Consider the following 18,367-nt stretch of genomic DNA (forward strand, 5'->3'; position numbering starts at 1 on the left):
CGGAGTGGTTGTTCAAAGATTGTTAATTAAAATTATTTAATTTAATGATAACTATGATATTTATGATGATTATGGTGTCTCTTCTTTATGATATATACAATTAATACGAGTAAAAGTATACCGGCTATAGAACCAACGATGATACCTGCGATTGCACCGGGACTAAGTCTACCTTCAGGGGGACAAGACATTTCAGTGATATCATAGTTACCAGTGAATTTACATCCAGCTCTACCACCGTTTGAACATGAAACCAAACTATCAGTATCGGAGGTGATGTTGTTGATTTCAATATCAGAGTCATCACAGAAGATAGGGTTGATAGAGTCGTTGATTAGATTATGTGAAAATGTTACTCCTTTAAACGAGTTGAACTCTACGTTGTCGATGTACAATACACTACCGGAACCGTCGGGACCGACAGAGTTACCTGTGAAAGTGGTATTGGTAAGTTTGAGAGTTTGTGCATCGAAGATGTAGATGGCACCACCCGATTGCAGTGCATAGTTCGATGCGAAAACACAATTGGTGACAAACAATTCACCTTGGTTAAGAGCGATCGCACCACCCAATGCCGATGCATTGTTATTGCTGATGAGAGTATCGGCGATGACCAAGGTACTGATCGAGTTGAAAGAGATTGGTGCACTTCCAACGTTGTTGGAAATCACTGAGTTGAGGAGCTGAACAAAGTTTTGGAACAGCATCATTACACCGCCTCCCATTGGATCTACTACACGCTGGACAGAGTTGTTGGTTAGGGTCATGTTGTTGATAATCACATTTCCATTGTTACTCAATTTCAAGATGGAACTTCCTCCGACGTTGGAATCGATGAGAACATTGTTCATTTTAAACGCTCCATTCACTACGTAAATGATACCGTTGTTTCCTTGATTGCCAACAATGTTGCTATTGGAAATGTTCACTTGACAGAAGTTAGTGGTATAGAAAACCGATCCGAAAGTACCAGAGTTGTTGGTGAACGTCGAGTTGGAGAAGGTGATATAGGAATTCAGTGTTGTCTGGAGAGAAACGACACCACCATAGTATGCATTGCAATTGGAGATAACAACATTCTCCAGTAGCAATATGGTGTTGGAGTAGTTGGTAGTGATATAGATGACACCACCATAGACACCGTGGAATCCCGTACCGTTGACAATGTTTAGGTATTGGAGTGTCAAGACAACGTCACCGTGCTTCTGCTGACTATCCATAATACTAAAGAGCAAACCATTCTCTGCCAGATCGATAGTGGCATATGCATTTGGATTACCCTGCACGGTGAGTGTTATGTTTACCAAATTGATATTGGTGTTGTTTGGACCGGTGTATGTGTAGTTACCCAAATCCAGCACGATATTAGTTGAGTTGGTGGCACTGAGAGCAACAGCGATATTAGGACATGCATTATCTGTTGTGTTTCCACATGGCATAGTATATTGAGCGATATTTGGATTCAAAATTAGCAGTGTTTCGGCTTCTACTTGTGAAAGTACAAGTTGATCACCAAGAAAAACTCCAAATACTAAAAATAGTGAAAATATTAATGAATATTTTAATTTAAACATTTTTTTTAAATACAAATAATAATGTATGAGTTATTATTTAATATAAATAGATTAACCTTAGTTTAAAAAAAAGGAACTCATTTTTAATATTACAGTGTTGCAGGTGCAACAATGTTGTTGGTGCCACTTTTAAAAATCTTAAAAATTCTGATATTTCACTAAATATCTAGTGATAGTTTTTTGATTTTTAAAAATTTTAAATTTAGATTCTAACACGTCAGCACCGATGATAGGAATCTTGACTTGATTAATAGAGATATGAGAAATTTCATATACTATCATCTTTTATTCAAATTAATTTTCGAAAATTTAACAATAGTTTCATCATCATCACAATGTTCAGGTATGTCAAAATCTAATCATAATATGTGTATAAGTAATAGATATATAATAAAATTAAACTTTTAACTTTTAATTCACCATGGGTGACAAAAGATAATAATATATCCAAGATTGAATTTTGTACGGATGATATATGTGGATCAACCGATTATCAACTCTATGGATTCTACTATGCGTTTTTCCCAATTACCAAAGGACATACCTATGGCTTTATGTAATTATCAAAACAGTTCGACTTGTTAGATTATACTATCGATAACGAAACCAATTACTATCTCGATTTCAATCAGATTGACAAGAGATGGTTTCGGCATGATCTATACCAAGATATCCGACAAAGAAAGTTATCTCTATGCAGTACGATGCCTTGAGGTTCGAAGAGATACTGTTGTCCGTCTAAGGACAATAAGGTAGCCGCCAAGGCAATGCCGGTACCTATCAATCAACATCAATAATAATTACCAGCCAACATATAAGAAACAGTCAATTATAATTAATTAAATTAATTAATCAACTAAATAAGTAATAGTTCAAAACAACAGATCAAAATAATAATTAAATTAGAATCTGTTGTTTCTAAATTAAGTATTCAACACTCAGCCGCCAAGCTTCTCAATAAATGAATATATTGAGTTTAACGCGACGTTAAAGATTCATTCAATTGATTATTCAATATTCAAGATATAAAATTAAAGAAAATAAATAAATAATTCACGGTGAAGAAAAAGAATTAAAATAAAGTTAAAAATTAAATTATATAAAGATATTATTAAAAACATTATTTTATATTATTATTAATTATCACTTGAATAAGAAATGTCAGATCCAACTGATCAAACAACAACAACCACAACAACCAATAATGCAACAGCACCGACTGATACAACAACCACAACAAATGATCTTACAATGAACGATCTCGAAAGCAATAATGATAATGATTCAATCCCATCAACCTCTACTTTGTTTCCTGATATCGTCCCTCCCGTCACACGCCCAGACTCACTCCCGTCGGATGTATTCCAAGCAACCCTGATCGCATCCAAGACTCCGATCTCTTCCTCTATCGTACCTGGTCAACAAGAGAACAAACAGATACATTCAAACACTTTAAATATTCATTAGAAAATGACTGTTGGGAAAATTTTATTGAAACCACTAACAATTATGGAAATATTTTATTATCTTGGTTTAACCAAAAAATTATAAGTTATTCAAGGTGAACGATATTAAGTTCGTGTTTTAAATATTGAGTATTCAACCATATACTGGTTGAAATGGTCGATTTTTTTGGGGTTTGTATCCTAGGTAGTTTAGGTAGAGCAGAAGAGTACCTTGTCATGAGAAAAATTTAATTCTGTTGATTTTTATAGGATTAGAAAAATATGCTTTTAATTCAAACTAGTCAGACAAATGAGTCCCAAATAAAGGGTTTGGGCGTTTTAGCTGTAAATAGTCTATTTTCGAAAAAAAAAAATTGGTGATAAAGTTCTAGTAAATATTATTGGATTTTTTTTTTCGAAAATAGACTATTCTTTGACAACAAGTAACAAAGATATGGAGAACATATGCAAAGTTCATAATGATTCATTTGAATTCATTTGTTATCCATGTCATAGATTAATGTGTAAACGATGTCTCAGGACTCATTTAAAGCAATTCAATGATCATATCGATTATTGGGATAATATTCAAGATATTAGAGAATCATTCTATAAAATATTATATAATAACAGTAATACAAGTAGTAAAGAAGATATTAATGTAGATGATAACTATGATCAGTCTGGAGTATACGAGATAGGAGAAGAGGAGGAGGTGCTATTAGAATACAATGATGGTGAAGCCGATAATGATCATGATCAAACAGAGTTTATTGAAGAGGAGGAAGAAGAAGTTGGGGATCAACAAGTTGTAGAAGAAGCTGAAGAAGAGAACCAAGACAATGAAGAATGTGCGGATTACGACATAAACTTATGTTTTATCGAAAGAACCATCAACTACCTATGGAACTCGATTAAGAAATCTACTTTTCTATTTAAATCAATGGATACATCAGAGAAACTAATAACCGAGCACTTTAAGATATTACATGATTTCTTAATCAATGAAGAACACAAATTGAAATCACCTATAACCAAAGATAAAAATATCACACTTGACGATATCGATCAAAAGACTACAGAACTCAATCAAATAGTTAGAATAATCAAATTAAATAATAGCATATATAATAATCAAAAGAGTGGTGATGGAGAAGAAGAAAAAGAAGAGAGTAGTGATGGCGATGATGACGACCAAAAGTATTGTAATGATGATACAACTTTACCAACAGCTCTTGAAATCATCGATCAATCGGAAACATTCCAACAATATGCTCAATATTGTGTCAACAACGAGTATATATGTCCAGATATCGATATTGAACATCAAAATAAACAGTTTCATAACAATTCAGATTTCATCATTTTGGATACTATTGCAAAGTACAATAATGAATTCAATACAGCTACATACGCTGTTCAACAAACAGTCGATGAATACTTTATCACTGTTGAACCAACAGAACTTGAAACTCTTCAACAAGCTCTCAAAAATACAATCTCTATTAGTACATCTCAGCAACCAATAGCCAATCCATCACCAATCTATTATTATTTATCTACACACAAAGAATCAATTTCATTATATAATCATTCAGTTGGTACATTAGAATCGATAAAGGATACTAAAAACTATAGATTTGAAGGAACATCGAGATCTACAGTGGCAGTTGGTAACCATATATACATATTTGGTGGAGTCGATGGTCAAAAGTATTGTAGATTCTCACTCGATAGTATATCAATTGATTTAATCGAAGACATCGATCCCGCTGTCATTTGTGGAAAGGATAGACTGGCAGTTTACGATGGTGGATATTATATCTATATACTCGGTGGTGTGAAGCGTATCATTCGGTTTAATTTAAAAAAACTAAAGTTTGAGAATTTCATGGATACTCATACCGTCGATATCTGTCAAGCATTCTTTGTAAAGGAAAAGCTAATCATCTTTGGTTCACCAAATGACCGTCAGAATCGTCTTAATCGATATGGTATCGATGTCACAACTGGTAGTCATTTTCGTCTGGATTGGGATTTGGGTGTGAACATTACATCTGTGTGTTACGATGGCTATAAATCACTGTATTTCGTTAGTGGTCACAGATTCTATCGATACAATACAGAAACAAACCAAAAACAACAACTCAAAGAGTTTGCTTCATTCAGACTGACCAAAGATGGTTTCGGCATGATCTATAGCAAGATATCTGACAAAGAAAGCTATGTCTATGCAGTACGATGCCTTGAAATAAGAAGCAATATATTCAGACATTATAGATATTCAATAGAAAATGACTGCTGGGAGATTTTTATTGACACTACAAACCACGGTGCGTCAGCAGTAATAATAATAAAATAATAAATAGGGTAACTTACATTTCGAAAGCCAAAACTCAAAATAATCATTTGTTTAAAATAAAACCATAATTTTTAAATTTTACAAAATATCTGTGTTGTTTACAATCATTAAATGGTTTTGTATTCTTTTTCTTTATGTTTTTAATTATTTTAATAAGCTTTGTTAATAATAATAATAATTTAAATTATCTCAATCCAATGTCTCAAGATCATCTAGCGGAACAAGGATATACTAAACATACAGATGACAATGGAAAAGATCTTTATCTTTTGAGTCAAGAAGATTATTAAGTAAAGAAATCATCTACCTTAAAGAACTTTACCGACTGGCCAGAAGGTGAAAAAGAAATTGATAGTTGGTTAGGATCACTTCTGTAAAAGCTGTTTATATTCGTACAAAAAATGTAGGAACCAAAGTATTCCAATGTGATGAAGCTGAAAAGATTGCTAAACAAATCAATCATCAAATTCAACTCGCCCCAAACAACAACAACCAAAAAAGTATATTAATTTAATAGGAAAAAAGTTCACTTTCTATTTTAAAACTGTGGAAATGAATAAAATATTAAAATCCATATTTGATCTCATGTACCTTAGCTCATTTCATTCTATTTTGAAATTTTTTCTTCATCTTATACACCATCAATCATTAAATAATTTATATTTTTTACAAAAAAGTTATAATTAGTTTTAATTTATTTTTAAGATCTCTTAATTAAAATAATTTTTAATATCTCAAGAAATACACCCAAAGATATTATAAAATACATATTATGTTGGAAAAGGTGTATATTTTAAGAAATAACGAGTAAAAAAATCTACCAAAGTGAAAGAGAGATAATCACACAGATTCAGTGAAAACAAGACTTTGTGATCAGGCGAACTGGTAAAGAACTAAGCAATTAGTCTGTTATTTTCCAGCTTGAATTGGTTCCATCCAAACATTACACTGGACAGCTGGCTATAACGAATGTATGATAGCAGCAGTAAGGTGGGTGAAGTCGACTGTAGTTCGAATAGGACCATCTAATTTGATGCACGAGTGCCTCCAATTAAAAGTCTGTAGCTATAGTACTTGTGGTATTTATGTTTGATAAGAGAAACTCGCGAAACAACATACTTGTAAGAAACTAACGTGAAACATTCAGAATTATTTTTTTTTTTTTTTTTTATAATAACTAAAGTGGTATACATGTTTTATTAAAAGTTGTATTAAAAGGATGGATTTACCATCAAGTTTTTTTCGTAGTCTATTTTTTTTTCTTTTTAGTTGTTGGTTGATTTAATTAATTAGTTGGCAGGTTGGGAAGAGAGTTAATTTCATTTACTTGATTAGTTGGCTGGTGTTGGAGTGAACATTCAGAATTATTACAATTAATTTTCCGCAAGCGGTGTAATTTTTGAATTCAAAAATAAATAAATGGACAGATCCTGAGGTTTCATTGACAGTAGAAGTTTTAATTGCGGAAGAGGACCTTGTTAGGGTGAAAAAAAAAACAGTTTTTTTAAAAATAGTGAATATTAAAATATTGATTTTTATGGGATGTGTAAATAAACATCTATTTTTGGTTGTTGTTTTTACATTTGCTTTATAAAAAATATAATATTTTATTTGAAAAAAGTAAACTAATAATGATGATATATTATAATCCTATTTTAATTAAAAATATAAAAGAAGTTTTTGGCATTCACAGTTTTGTTTTGATCACCAAGATATTAAAAAATGGATCAAGATTGTTTATCAAATTTTTAATTTTCCAAAATATCTGATGTTAAAAGTTGGAATGGATAATCAAAAATCCTTTTTATCTTTTCATTTTGATTATTGTAATATCCTATTGGTTTAATAGTTATTAATTTAAATAAAAAACAATAAGTTTAAATGTCTCAAAAGCAAGTACCCACTCAAGGATATAATAAATATACAGACGACACTGGAAAAGATGTTTATGTTAAGACAAATAATTCAACGAATCATGAATTTACATCTTACATAAAAAACTTTAAAGAATGGTCGGAAGGTGAAAAGGAAATAGATAGATGGATAGGAACACTTGGGTTTGATCAAAGCATCATGAGATTAACCAATGTTCATATCAGGTTTGACAGATTAGATATTCATAATGTAAAGTTCATAAACAACACCGAGTCTACTCTTACAAATACCTATAGCAATACAACCAAACAAATACCATTGTCGGAAATCATTGAAGTTAAGGCAGAACGTGTTCTTTTCATTTTTACAAAAGCTGTTTATATTCGTACAAAGAACGTAGGAACCAAAGTATTCAAAATCAATTCACTATCACATAGTGCTGAAAAGATTGCTGAACAAATCAATCATCAAATTCAACTCTCGCGGAACAACAATCAATAAAGCACATCAATTCTATAGGAAAGAGTGCACTTCTATAACTATCGAAAATGGTGAATAAAATCCTTATTTTATCACATTTATCTAATCTCATTCCATTCTCTTTATCAATCATTAAAAACTCAATACACTTACACAATCAAGCTATTCTATATTATAATAACAAATACATAATGATTACTATTATCAGAAAGTATAAACCAATCAACACAAATACTTTAATTTAAGGTGGATAAAACAGATTTTAAAGATGCTATTATAATTAAAAATAAAAAGAATGTTTTTGCATTCACAGTTTTGTGTTGATGACCAAGATATTAAAAAATGGATCAGATTGTTTATAAGTGATTTGCTTAATTTCAGTTGTTGTGCAATCCAATTGATTGATATTTCAAAATGAAAAACGTCTGAATTACTCCTTTTTATGATGTGACTTATTTTTATTGAAGAGATTTGAATAAATATTATATTAATCAGTTTCAGCAAAGATTTCTCTACCGATCAACATTCTTCTGATTTCGCTGGTACCTGCACCGATTTCGTATAGCTTGGCGTCTCTCAATAAACGACCGGTTGGGAACTCGTTGATATAACCGTTACCACCGAGTGTCTGAATGGCTTGTAGTGCACATTGAGTGGCATTCTCAGCGGTGTAGAGAATGACGGCGGCACAATCCTTTCTCGAGGTGTAACCATTGTCGGCCGACTTGGCAACCGAATAGACGTAGGAACGACTTGCATTCATAATTGTATACATATCTGCAACCTTTCCTTGCATCAACTGGAACTCACCAATCTTCTTTCCAAATTGTTCACGTTGATGTAAATATGGAACAACATTATCCATACATGCTTGCATAATACTAATCACATGTGAAGAATTAATAAAGATTCTGTTAATTTATCAAAGTTTGTTAAACATAAAATATTATAGTAACTATTTATAATTACCCTAATGGACCAGCAGATAATACTAAACGTTCATAATCGAGTCCACTCATTAAAACCTTTACACCCTTTCCGACGTCTTGTAATACATTTTCATCTGGAACGAAGCAGTCTTCAAAGATCAATTCGCAAGTGTTTGAACCTCTCATACCGAGCTTATCCAATTTCTGTCCAGTGGAGAAACCTTTCATTCCCTTCTCGATCAGGAAGGCAGTGATACCCTTCGATCCTGCATTGATATCTGTCTTGGCGTAGACAACTAAAACATCGGCATCTGGACCGTTGGTAATCCACATCTTTGTACCATTTAAAACCCATCCTCCACCTATAAATTGATATAGTATTACAGTGTAGAAGGAAGTAAAGAAGGAAGTTTCATCATCGTTATTACTATAAAGTTAAAAACTAATTATATATAGAGATATTGTGATACTTTACTTGTCTTGGTGGCTCTGGTCTTCATTGAAACGACATCGGAACCGGCGTTTGGTTCGGACATGGCCAAAGCACCAACGAAATCACCAGAGATCAACTTTGGCAGGTACTTTTCCTTTTGCTTCTGATTACCATTTCTTGTGATTTGATTGACACAGAGATTGCTGTGTGCACCATAGCTGAGAGCAACCGATGCCGATGCTCTGCTCAACTCCTCCATGGCAATGCAATGTGCAGTGTATCCCATATCCAATCCACCATATTCAGCTAAAATTAATTTGACAAAATTGAAAATTGGTAATTACTGATATTAATATTATCGTCCTTTTTTGTTTGTTTTGTTTTGTTTTGTTTTGTTTCTCTAAATAACTAGCTAGCTATATAGTTATGTTATTAACATTTGTTGAAACCTACATGGAGCAGTGATACCAAGAAGACCTAAATCACCCATTTTCTTCCACATGTGCATTGGGAATGCGTTGTTCTTATCGACGTCGGCGGCGATCGGTGCAAGTTCGTTTTGGGCAAATTGACGAATGGTCTCTTGGAGTTGCATTTGTTCTTCGCTGAATCCCATCAACTCACGATTGCTATAGAAGTTACGCACCAACTTCACTTGACGACTGACAACTCCATTCAAAAAGGTTGCTTTTGAACCACTGATAATCGATCTAAACATATTTAAATAATATATCTATATATAAAATTAAACAAACTATAGTTAATAGCAACAACCACAACAACAAAAATCAAAAATAAATATGAAAATTATTATTGTTTTTTTATGATCCCAACAAAACTATCAATTTTCTTGTATTTTTTTTTTTTTTTTTTTTTTTTTTTTTTTTACACTTCACACAACATGTTAAAATGAAATTTCATCAACATTTTTTTTTTGCAAACAGAAATCCGATGAAAGTGGGGCAGTCATTCAATTAGTGACTTGTTCCCACCCCTTAATTGGCGTGTTACCAATACCGAACGAATCAAATATTTTGGTATGGTGTAATGATAGATAAATTTAGATTCATTTGTTTGTTTTTTTTCAAAAAAAAAAAATAAATAAAGTTATTTTATTTTGTATTATTATTTTTGTGTTTTTTTTTTATTTAAAAAAGTGTGTAATGATATTTATTGATTGATTGGTTGGTTGATTAGTTGTAATTAATTATCTCTCAATAAATCTGATTTTTAATTGTTAGTGTCGTCGTCGTCATCATTATTATTATTAATATCATTATTGTTATTGTTGTCTGTTGTTTATTATCATTATTATTATTATTAATGATTGGAAATCGATTTATTTTTCTTACCAATCTTACGACGAGCGATATTTGGATTACGTCCACCGAAACCAATGGTGATGTCAGCACCGGGTTTGGCAAACGAGAAACCAGATTCAAATGATTCGTCACCGATGGCGTTGTCGGTCGACGACTTCTTCTTCTGGTAGTACTTGCCGGTGACCTTGAGACGATGGATGTACTGCTCTTCGGTGAACACCATATCGGTGTGGTACTTGCCACCCTTGGCCTTGGGCATCGAGAACTTCTTGCCACGATTGTTAAATTGCTTGCCGGAACCCTTGCCGACACGAACATTTCCGAAGCGATCGACCCAAGTCATAGCTTTGACCATGGTTTGATTACCACAGGCACCGCACCAAACCTTACTGAAATCCAAGGTGGTTGTATTACACGAATAGCACTTCAAAACGAATTGTTTCACCTGTTTAACAACTAAACCATCTACACTTAATAAATTTAATCCCATTTGTAACATAACATTCTATAAAATTATAATAAACGAAAAAAGTTAATAAATATACAAATGTTGAAGATCATTACTATTAAGTTATTATTATTATTATTATTATATGTTTATGTTTACTTACTTGCATTGAAAAATCACTTGTAATACATGCAACTTTTACATGTTTAATCTCTTCACCTGTAACAAATTGTGATTTCTCTAATTTAGCTTTAATGTTGTCTGGGGTGATCCATTCACCTTCATCCTCTTTATCCTTTCTCTTCTTTCTGCGTTCCTCTTCCTCTGCTTCACGTTGCTTTTTCATCTTTTCGAGTATTTCTCTTGGATCTACAAATTTAGATGGGTCTTCCTCTGGCAGCTCATCCATATTAACAATTAAACTATTCTTTTTGTTATTCTTTTTACCTTTCTTTTGTTGTGATTGATTATTATTATTATTATTATTATCTTCTGTTATTTCTTTTGTTGATTCTGTAGTAGTAGCAGTTGTAGTTGGTTCTGTTGTAGTTGTAGTTGTAGCTGGTTCTGTTGAAGTCGTAGTGGATGCTGGTGAACAACATGTATCTACAACTTGGTGTGTATGTGGAGTAGTGGTAGCTGGTGAGCAACATGTATCTACTACTACTTTACTACTATTATCTTTCTTCTCTTCTACCTTTCCATGATCGTGTGAACAACATGTATCCTTTTGTACTACCGCGGCAGCAGCCTTCTTCTTCTTATTGTTATTTTTCTTTTTCTTCTTTTGTTCTGGATTGTTATTATTATTATTTCTATTATTATTGTTATTATTAGTTGGTCTTGGTGCTGGTTTAGTTGGTTCTGGTGATGTCTTTAATGTATCTAATCCATCGTGTTCGGCATGAAGTGTGTGTGCCAATGCCAGTACCTTGAGATCGACGGTCGACAACGAAGCGAAATCACCAGTCTTGTGTGAGAAGTCAACGACCGCTTGATAAGACTCTGGTGTAGGCTGTCTTGTTTTGATCTCAAATGGGAATGTCTCGAGATACAACTGTGTCTTCTTGTCTCTGACCTCATCGAGAACCTCTTCGATAGTGTAGAGCACCTTTCCAAGGGTGTCAAGACGTGTCGACGAGTGCAAAATAGCGTTGGTATCGATTACCAAATGAGTGGCTGTCTGTTTGGCATGCGAGATAGTCAGTGTCTTGAGTGATTCACTCAACTCACCGTTCTCACCGATAGTACCAATGATTTCACCTTCATCGTCATCACTACCATCTTCAGCTTCTTCTCCCTCTACTTCTTCAGTTGTTGATTGTTGTTGTTGTGTTATTGTTGTTGTTGATGATGATGATGAGGATGTTGGTGACTGTAAGAATGAAGATAGATTTCCCCAAACACCAACGGGTGTAGCATTCTTTGCTGGTGCAACACCGAGTGCTACACGGAAAGGATCGTTTCTATTCGATGACAACGCATTCAATTCATTGAGTTGCTCGTCAGTTAACTCTTCATAGTTATCTTGTTCATCTTCACTTCCACTATGATCTTTATCCATCTTTCTAGTTCTTTCTATATTATCTCTAAACTTTTATTAATATTATTTATTATTAATAAAATAAAATAAATTGATTAAAATTAAGAAAAAAATAATAAAAAAAATATTTTTTTTCGTTTCGTTTTTTTTTTATTTTATTTTTTTTTATTTTTTTAATTTTTTTTTTCTATGAATTTGTTTTTTTAATAATCACGTTTTGTGATTTATAAATCAGAAAAAATAATAGTTCTTTCTAATATAATAAACAAGAAAGAACTAGAAAGATATATCCTATCTAGTTAGTTTATATAAAATTTAATTCAAGCAACTTGATTTAAAATTTCAACTTTAAAACTAATCTTTATAAAGATGAGTGTTTTCATTTTCAATATGTTTTAATTTAACACTTATTTTTCATGTTTCAATCGTACACTCTAGTTTTAGAGTTCAACTATCTTCAACTTTTCGAAAATATTAGTAATATATGTTATATTCTACAAAATTCAGTGAACAATTTTTAAAGATTTAATTTACAAAAAAACAAATTATATTGCTTTGTTTTTGTTGAAATATTTAATTATTGAAATTTGTTTCACACAGAATTCTTTATATATATAAACTTCTTCTTTGTCAATTATCTCCATATAAAAACATCCTATTTTAATAGTAACTATTAAAATAAAGATTTATTAAAAGATAAGATCCTTTTATTTCTCTTTGTAGACGATCTGAATATATATTTGTATTGGCATATGTTAAATTTCTTTATTAAATTTCAGTATCATTTTCAATCTCTTCATCCACCACATGCGGTGATGAGTTATACTTGATTTCTTTTGAAAGTAAATCGATTGAATAATCATCTTCATTCGGTAGTTGTTGATATCCAAACCTTCCACGACTGAGAATTGAAAGATAATGATTGATTCGTTTGAGAATTGAAATTCGATAATGTGTATAAATAATATATAATAAATAAATGGCAAATGAAATACAACAAATGATGATGATCCAATCTTCAAGATATGATTCAATTTCATTTCCAAGGTAAATACATGAAATGAATATCAATATCAGTGATACCAATTCAAGTTGATTATCACCTTCACTGATGAACGGTGAATGTTTCAACTGAAGAAGGACACTGATCAGTGATACTCCAATCAAAAGGAATGATCTGATTGGTGTGTCTTGATCCATAATCGACACCAATACAATCACCAATCTTCTGAATAATAATATTACATCCCAATAATAATATGATGTTTTGTATTTCAAGATGAATGCTCCATATGTTCGAATGATTGATGCATCGTTATTGTGTTTTCGATTCTTGAATAATAAGATGAAAATAATCATTGGAATTCCAAGAACAACAACCAACATTGAATAACTGACTTTGAGTGCTGTTCGATATTGATTTCCAGAGCATTGAACTGATGAATCTGTGACTAAAACCGAGTTACCAATTCCAATTTGTTGACAAAAGAATATTGTAAATGTTGCAGTGCTGATTGGTGAATACATATTCATCAATAACTTGACAAACGATCCAAATTGTCTTGGGAATATTGGTTGGTCATTCGGTTTAAACTTTCTGATAATTGTGATGATTAATGTGAAAATGAGGAGAATGAAAATAATTGCTGGGAAAGCAAGGAACGTCGTATAATGTCTCTGGTAATAATCGAATGGTCCTGGACATATCGATCCAATGATTGATGATCCTCCACTTTCCAATTGGAGATTGAGAAGTGAAAGAATACTGAAATTAACATCTTTCGAAAGTACCATGATTGTTTGTGCGAAATAGACAACAATATTCATCAGACCTGATGATGAATCTGATTTATGTGACCAAAGAACGAGGAGAATCATTCCAATGATAACAATAGCAATAACAAGTTTGTTGGTATGAGTACATTCGATACAACCTCCAAACCATGAATAATATTGTTCGGTGTTGTTACACGATGAACAAAGAACACCAAATGTATGTTCAAGACAAGTGCTATTTGCCAAGCAATGTGATGATTGTTCACAATCGTAAATCACTCTTGGATATTGATTTTCATCAAACCAATACCCAGGTCTCGTCGAAACCTGTTGACCGCCTTCACAGAATGCATTTTGTGGACATGAAATACATTTGTTTCCATCATATCCATAACTTCCAGGTGGACAAACTGAGCAAAGTGTTGATGATTCTATAGGATAGTATCCAGGATTGCATGGTAAAATAGTCACCTTATATGGTAGTGTCAATGGTTTAAGTGATCTGTAGCTACTAACAAATGATATTGTAGAGGAACTTCCAACTTGTCCAACGATTTCCACCGATTCAAAATTGACACTTCCATTGATAAAAGGCAAAGAAGCAATGGTATTACCACCAACCTGCAGATAAACCAAGACACTCGATGGTTGTGATGGATAGGTTTGATTTAGTATATCACATGATTTAATGGTACCAGTGAATTGGGTGCGATTGGAAGTGACAATCTCTGGGAATACTCCATCGCTAAGTATCAGACGATTCACAAGAGATGCACTGACATTACCAAATACTGCACCATTATTCTCTATTGTACAATTAATAAATATCGGTTGAATGTAGAAGAAATAAGAAATTCCACCTTGCAACGCAGTGTTATTTGTTAGAGTACAATCTTTAAATACCACGTTGTTCTGACCGGTGGTATAAACGACTCCTCCTGGACCAAATGAAGTGTTATTTTTGAAAGTACAATTAAAGAAAGAGATATCGCTGATGTGACTATCTAAATTACCAATGGTTCCGTCAAGACCCTGGTTGTTTAAAAACACCGTGTCCGATACTACTGTGTTTACTTGAGCGTTCGAAAAATACAACAATGAATAAACATCGTTGTTACGAAACTTTGAACCAGTAATATTGAGAGATCCAACTGATGTAAAGTAAAAAACTATTTGATTGTTAAAGTTCAAAAACGATGAGTTGTGAATCTCGACATTGGAGTAGCCTTGGAAAAAGAGGTTGGAGTTTCGCATATTCCTTAGAGTGGTGTTTATCAACCTGAGATTAGAGTTTTCGAATTTCAGCTTAGCGGCGATATCCTCAAAGATACAGTCTTTGAATATAATATACTTTGGTGGTATGTTTTGCATTTGGAACATAAATATATACGATTGAGTTTTGATGTTTCTAAAGAGTGTGTTCTCGAATTGTACGTTGGAACTGAATGCATAGGTAATTACCATATCATTTTCTGCGAATAGAGACCACCTAACTGAGAGATCTCCATTGACTATATTGAATACCGTTGATCCAGTGGTAGCAGATATCTGAGAGTTATCAACAACCATTGTTGAACTAACCACTTGAATAAGAGTCACCACTGAATTTCCATAGGATTTATACACCAAACAGTTCCGCAAAAAAAAGTTTGAATGTTCATTCAAGCTGATAATGGAAGGAAAGTTTGGTGTGACATAACCGATTGTACAATTACTAACGGTAGCATTGCTTTTGAAAACATCGATATGTATGAATTCATTTTCATTGAACTGACTGTCCTCTATCTCCACACTCGATTTTACCATACAAAAGATAGTTCGTTTATGGTTATTGAATTCACAGTCTTTAAAGAGTGATTCCGTAAGGTAGAATGAAAAGAGACACAGCGTTGCGCTAAATCTCGGGGCATTCGGATTGAATATAGACGATGAAACATAAACTTGCGCGAAATTCGATGTAATAGCAGAGAGTTCATTCATTTCGGTATTGGCGATCGATAGCGTAGCATCTACTGAAGTGATATCGATGGTTGGACAGGCATCTCTCGAATTGTTTAGAAAATATGAATTGTTGATCGAAACTGACGATCCTTCAGTAACTACTATCGCTCCATTCTCCAGAGAATTATAGGAGTTTGTGATGCTCATATTCTCCATCTCTATAGTCCAGCTATCTTTAACGTGTATGACAGATCCACCGTGTACCATTAGACTCGAAAATGAATTGGTTATCGCAAAGTTGGAGAATGTCAATCTTGAATATGGTCCTGCATTCAAATGTAATAGTTTGATTCGATTCTGGCCATTTAGAATGGTTTGAGCGGACTGACCAACAATTGAGAGTGGCATGTTAATCATACAAGATGCATAGTATCCACAGTAGCTTCCATCTGCCACATGGATAGTATAGAGCGGACTGATCCACTCGATTGCCATCCCAACCGATGAGAATGGTGCCTCTTTAGATCCATCTCCTGTTCTATCCGATCCATTCAAGATATCTACATACAAATCCATTGATTTCCTGCTTATTGGTGTTTTCTTTATTATAGTATTCGACAAAAGAATACCATCTGGTACATCATCAAAACCAATATTATTATTATTATTATTGCTACTACTATTACTACTACCACTTATACTTCCATAGTATAATTGAAAAGTAATTGTATGTATTGTATTATTATTATTATCTCTTATTAAGTCGGTTATATCTACTCGATGACTTTGTGAATATATAGAGTTGCTTATTAGTACAACCTTTATATGGTCTATAGTTACTGTGAATTCGAATTTTGTGGTTTGAGGTATGAAGGTTCGTGATGATACAAAGAAATCGAGATAGTATTTGGTTTCGTTATCGACAGTATAATCTAACAAGTCGAATTGTTGTGATAATGACATATAGTCATAGGTATGTCCTTTGGTAATTGGGAAAAACGCATAGTAGAATCCATAGAGTTGATAATCGGGTGATCCACATATATCATCCGTACAAAATTCAATCTTGGATATATTATTATCTTTTGTCACCCAAGGTGAATCAAGATTACCACTACCAATCATCTCGAAACCCCAATCATCTAAAATTGGTCTATCAATTGTTTCTAATTAAAATCAAACAATTGATTAAATTAAAAGTTAAAAGTTTAATTTTAATATATCTATTACTTATACACATATTATGATTAGATTTTGACATACCTGAACATTGTGATGATGATGAAACTATTGTTAAATTTTCGAAAAATAATATTATTAAATAAAAAAATAGAAATAGACTATATACATATTGATTTGATATATTCATTATCATTGTATTACATTATGCCTAGATAGCAGCAGAACTAATAATAGATTAAAATAACTAAATTGTAAATATTAGATCAGTTTTTACACTTTTTTTTTTCAGATTTTTATTGATTTTTTATTTGAAAAAAATGGTCTCTTTTTTTTCTCTTTGCTTTTTTGTCTTCTTGTTAATTGATCACCATTGGGTAGTGTAATAGTTTGTTTTTTGTTCAAAAGAGATAATCCGATCTTTATACAACCTATCACATTCGAATGTACCTAGGTTTTTGGTTGGATCACACTCATTAGCTTTCGAATTGAAAACCTCACGAAATTAAACAAAGATATTATGATAGATAATCACTAGACGAGTCTATTGATACCAAATTTATCCTATAAACATTAATGATTTTTAAAGTTGTGACTTGAAAAAAATTTTAATCTTTAAGACATGGTTTTTCATATTTTTTTTTATATAAGAATTAATTTATTTTATTCTCTACCAGGTCATTTCAAATATTTATACAAATCAATCTTATCTTTTCCTACAATTTAATGATTCTCGCAAATTAAAGTCTAATCAAACAATATCTAAATTCAAATATCACTCTTTATTTTTGAAAGAGAAATCAATAAATAAAAGATGATAGGATATGAAATTTCTCATTTCTCTATTAATCAAGTCAAGATTCCTATCATCGGTGCTGGCGTGTTACTAATTCCAAAAGATTTTAACACACACCCACTTTGAAAATAAATGGGACCATAATCTAGTAAGTAAAAATCAAAAAAACTATCACCTAGATATTTATTGAAATATCCAAATTTTTAAGATTTTTAAAGGTGGCACCAACAACATTGTTAAATTAAAAATGAGTTACTTTTTTTA

At 32.2% G+C, this 18,367-nt stretch overlaps 6 protein-coding genes across 6 annotated transcripts; 3 read left to right on the forward strand and 3 right to left on the reverse strand.

Annotated features, from left to right (window-relative positions):
* Nucleotides 1-41: 41 nt before the first annotated feature.
* PPL_08764 (uncharacterized protein) lies at nucleotides 42-1,574 on the reverse strand (the record flags this gene model as incomplete). Its single annotated transcript, XM_020579567.1, has 1 exon — nucleotides 42-1,574. One exon carries the CDS (start codon nucleotides 1,572-1,574, stop codon nucleotides 42-44), a length of 1,533 nt encoding a protein of 510 aa, XP_020430242.1.
* Nucleotides 1,575-2,732: 1,158 nt separating this feature from the next.
* On the forward strand, nucleotides 2,733-3,041 carry PPL_08765 (uncharacterized protein; the record flags this gene model as incomplete). Its single annotated transcript, XM_020579568.1, has 1 exon — nucleotides 2,733-3,041. The coding sequence occupies one exon, from the start codon at nucleotides 2,733-2,735 to the stop codon at nucleotides 3,039-3,041; it is 309 nt and encodes a 102-aa protein (XP_020430243.1).
* Nucleotides 3,042-3,301: 260 nt separating this feature from the next.
* PPL_08766 (kelch repeat-containing protein) lies at nucleotides 3,302-6,975 on the forward strand (the record flags this gene model as incomplete). The annotated part of the gene is made up of 5 exons (XM_020579569.1): nucleotides 3,302-3,371; nucleotides 3,445-5,363; nucleotides 5,737-5,881; nucleotides 6,717-6,773; nucleotides 6,896-6,975. 5 exons carry the CDS (start codon nucleotides 3,302-3,304, stop codon nucleotides 6,973-6,975), a joined length of 2,271 nt encoding a protein of 756 aa, XP_020430244.1.
* Nucleotides 6,976-7,103: 128 nt separating this feature from the next.
* PPL_08767 (uncharacterized protein) lies at nucleotides 7,104-7,757 on the forward strand (the record flags this gene model as incomplete). Its single annotated transcript, XM_020579570.1, has 2 exons — nucleotides 7,104-7,116; nucleotides 7,309-7,757. The coding sequence occupies 2 exons, from the start codon at nucleotides 7,104-7,106 to the stop codon at nucleotides 7,755-7,757; spliced, it is 462 nt and encodes a 153-aa protein (XP_020430245.1).
* A 466-nt stretch (nucleotides 7,758-8,223) lies between these two features.
* Nucleotides 8,224-9,816, reverse strand: ivdA (isovaleryl-CoA dehydrogenase; the record flags this gene model as incomplete). Its single annotated transcript, XM_020579571.1, has 4 exons — nucleotides 8,224-8,647; nucleotides 8,706-9,027; nucleotides 9,141-9,404; nucleotides 9,552-9,816. 4 exons carry the CDS (start codon nucleotides 9,814-9,816, stop codon nucleotides 8,224-8,226), a joined length of 1,275 nt encoding a protein of 424 aa, XP_020430246.1.
* A 602-nt stretch (nucleotides 9,817-10,418) lies between these two features.
* Nucleotides 10,419-17,503, reverse strand: PPL_08769 (uncharacterized protein; the record flags this gene model as incomplete). Its single annotated transcript, XM_020579572.1, has 8 exons — nucleotides 10,419-10,925; nucleotides 11,032-12,457; nucleotides 13,238-13,312; nucleotides 13,521-13,636; nucleotides 13,657-15,770; nucleotides 15,903-16,231; nucleotides 16,697-17,294; nucleotides 17,359-17,503. The coding sequence occupies 8 exons, from the start codon at nucleotides 17,501-17,503 to the stop codon at nucleotides 10,419-10,421; spliced, it is 5,310 nt and encodes a 1,769-aa protein (XP_020430247.1).
* Between the last annotated feature and the right edge of the window lie 864 nt (nucleotides 17,504-18,367).

This window comes from Heterostelium album (assembly GCF_000004825.1).
Source record: "Heterostelium album PN500 unplaced genomic scaffold PPL_scaffold9, whole genome shotgun sequence".
NCBI classification, from domain to species: domain Eukaryota; phylum Evosea; class Eumycetozoa; order Acytosteliales; family Acytosteliaceae; genus Heterostelium; species Heterostelium album.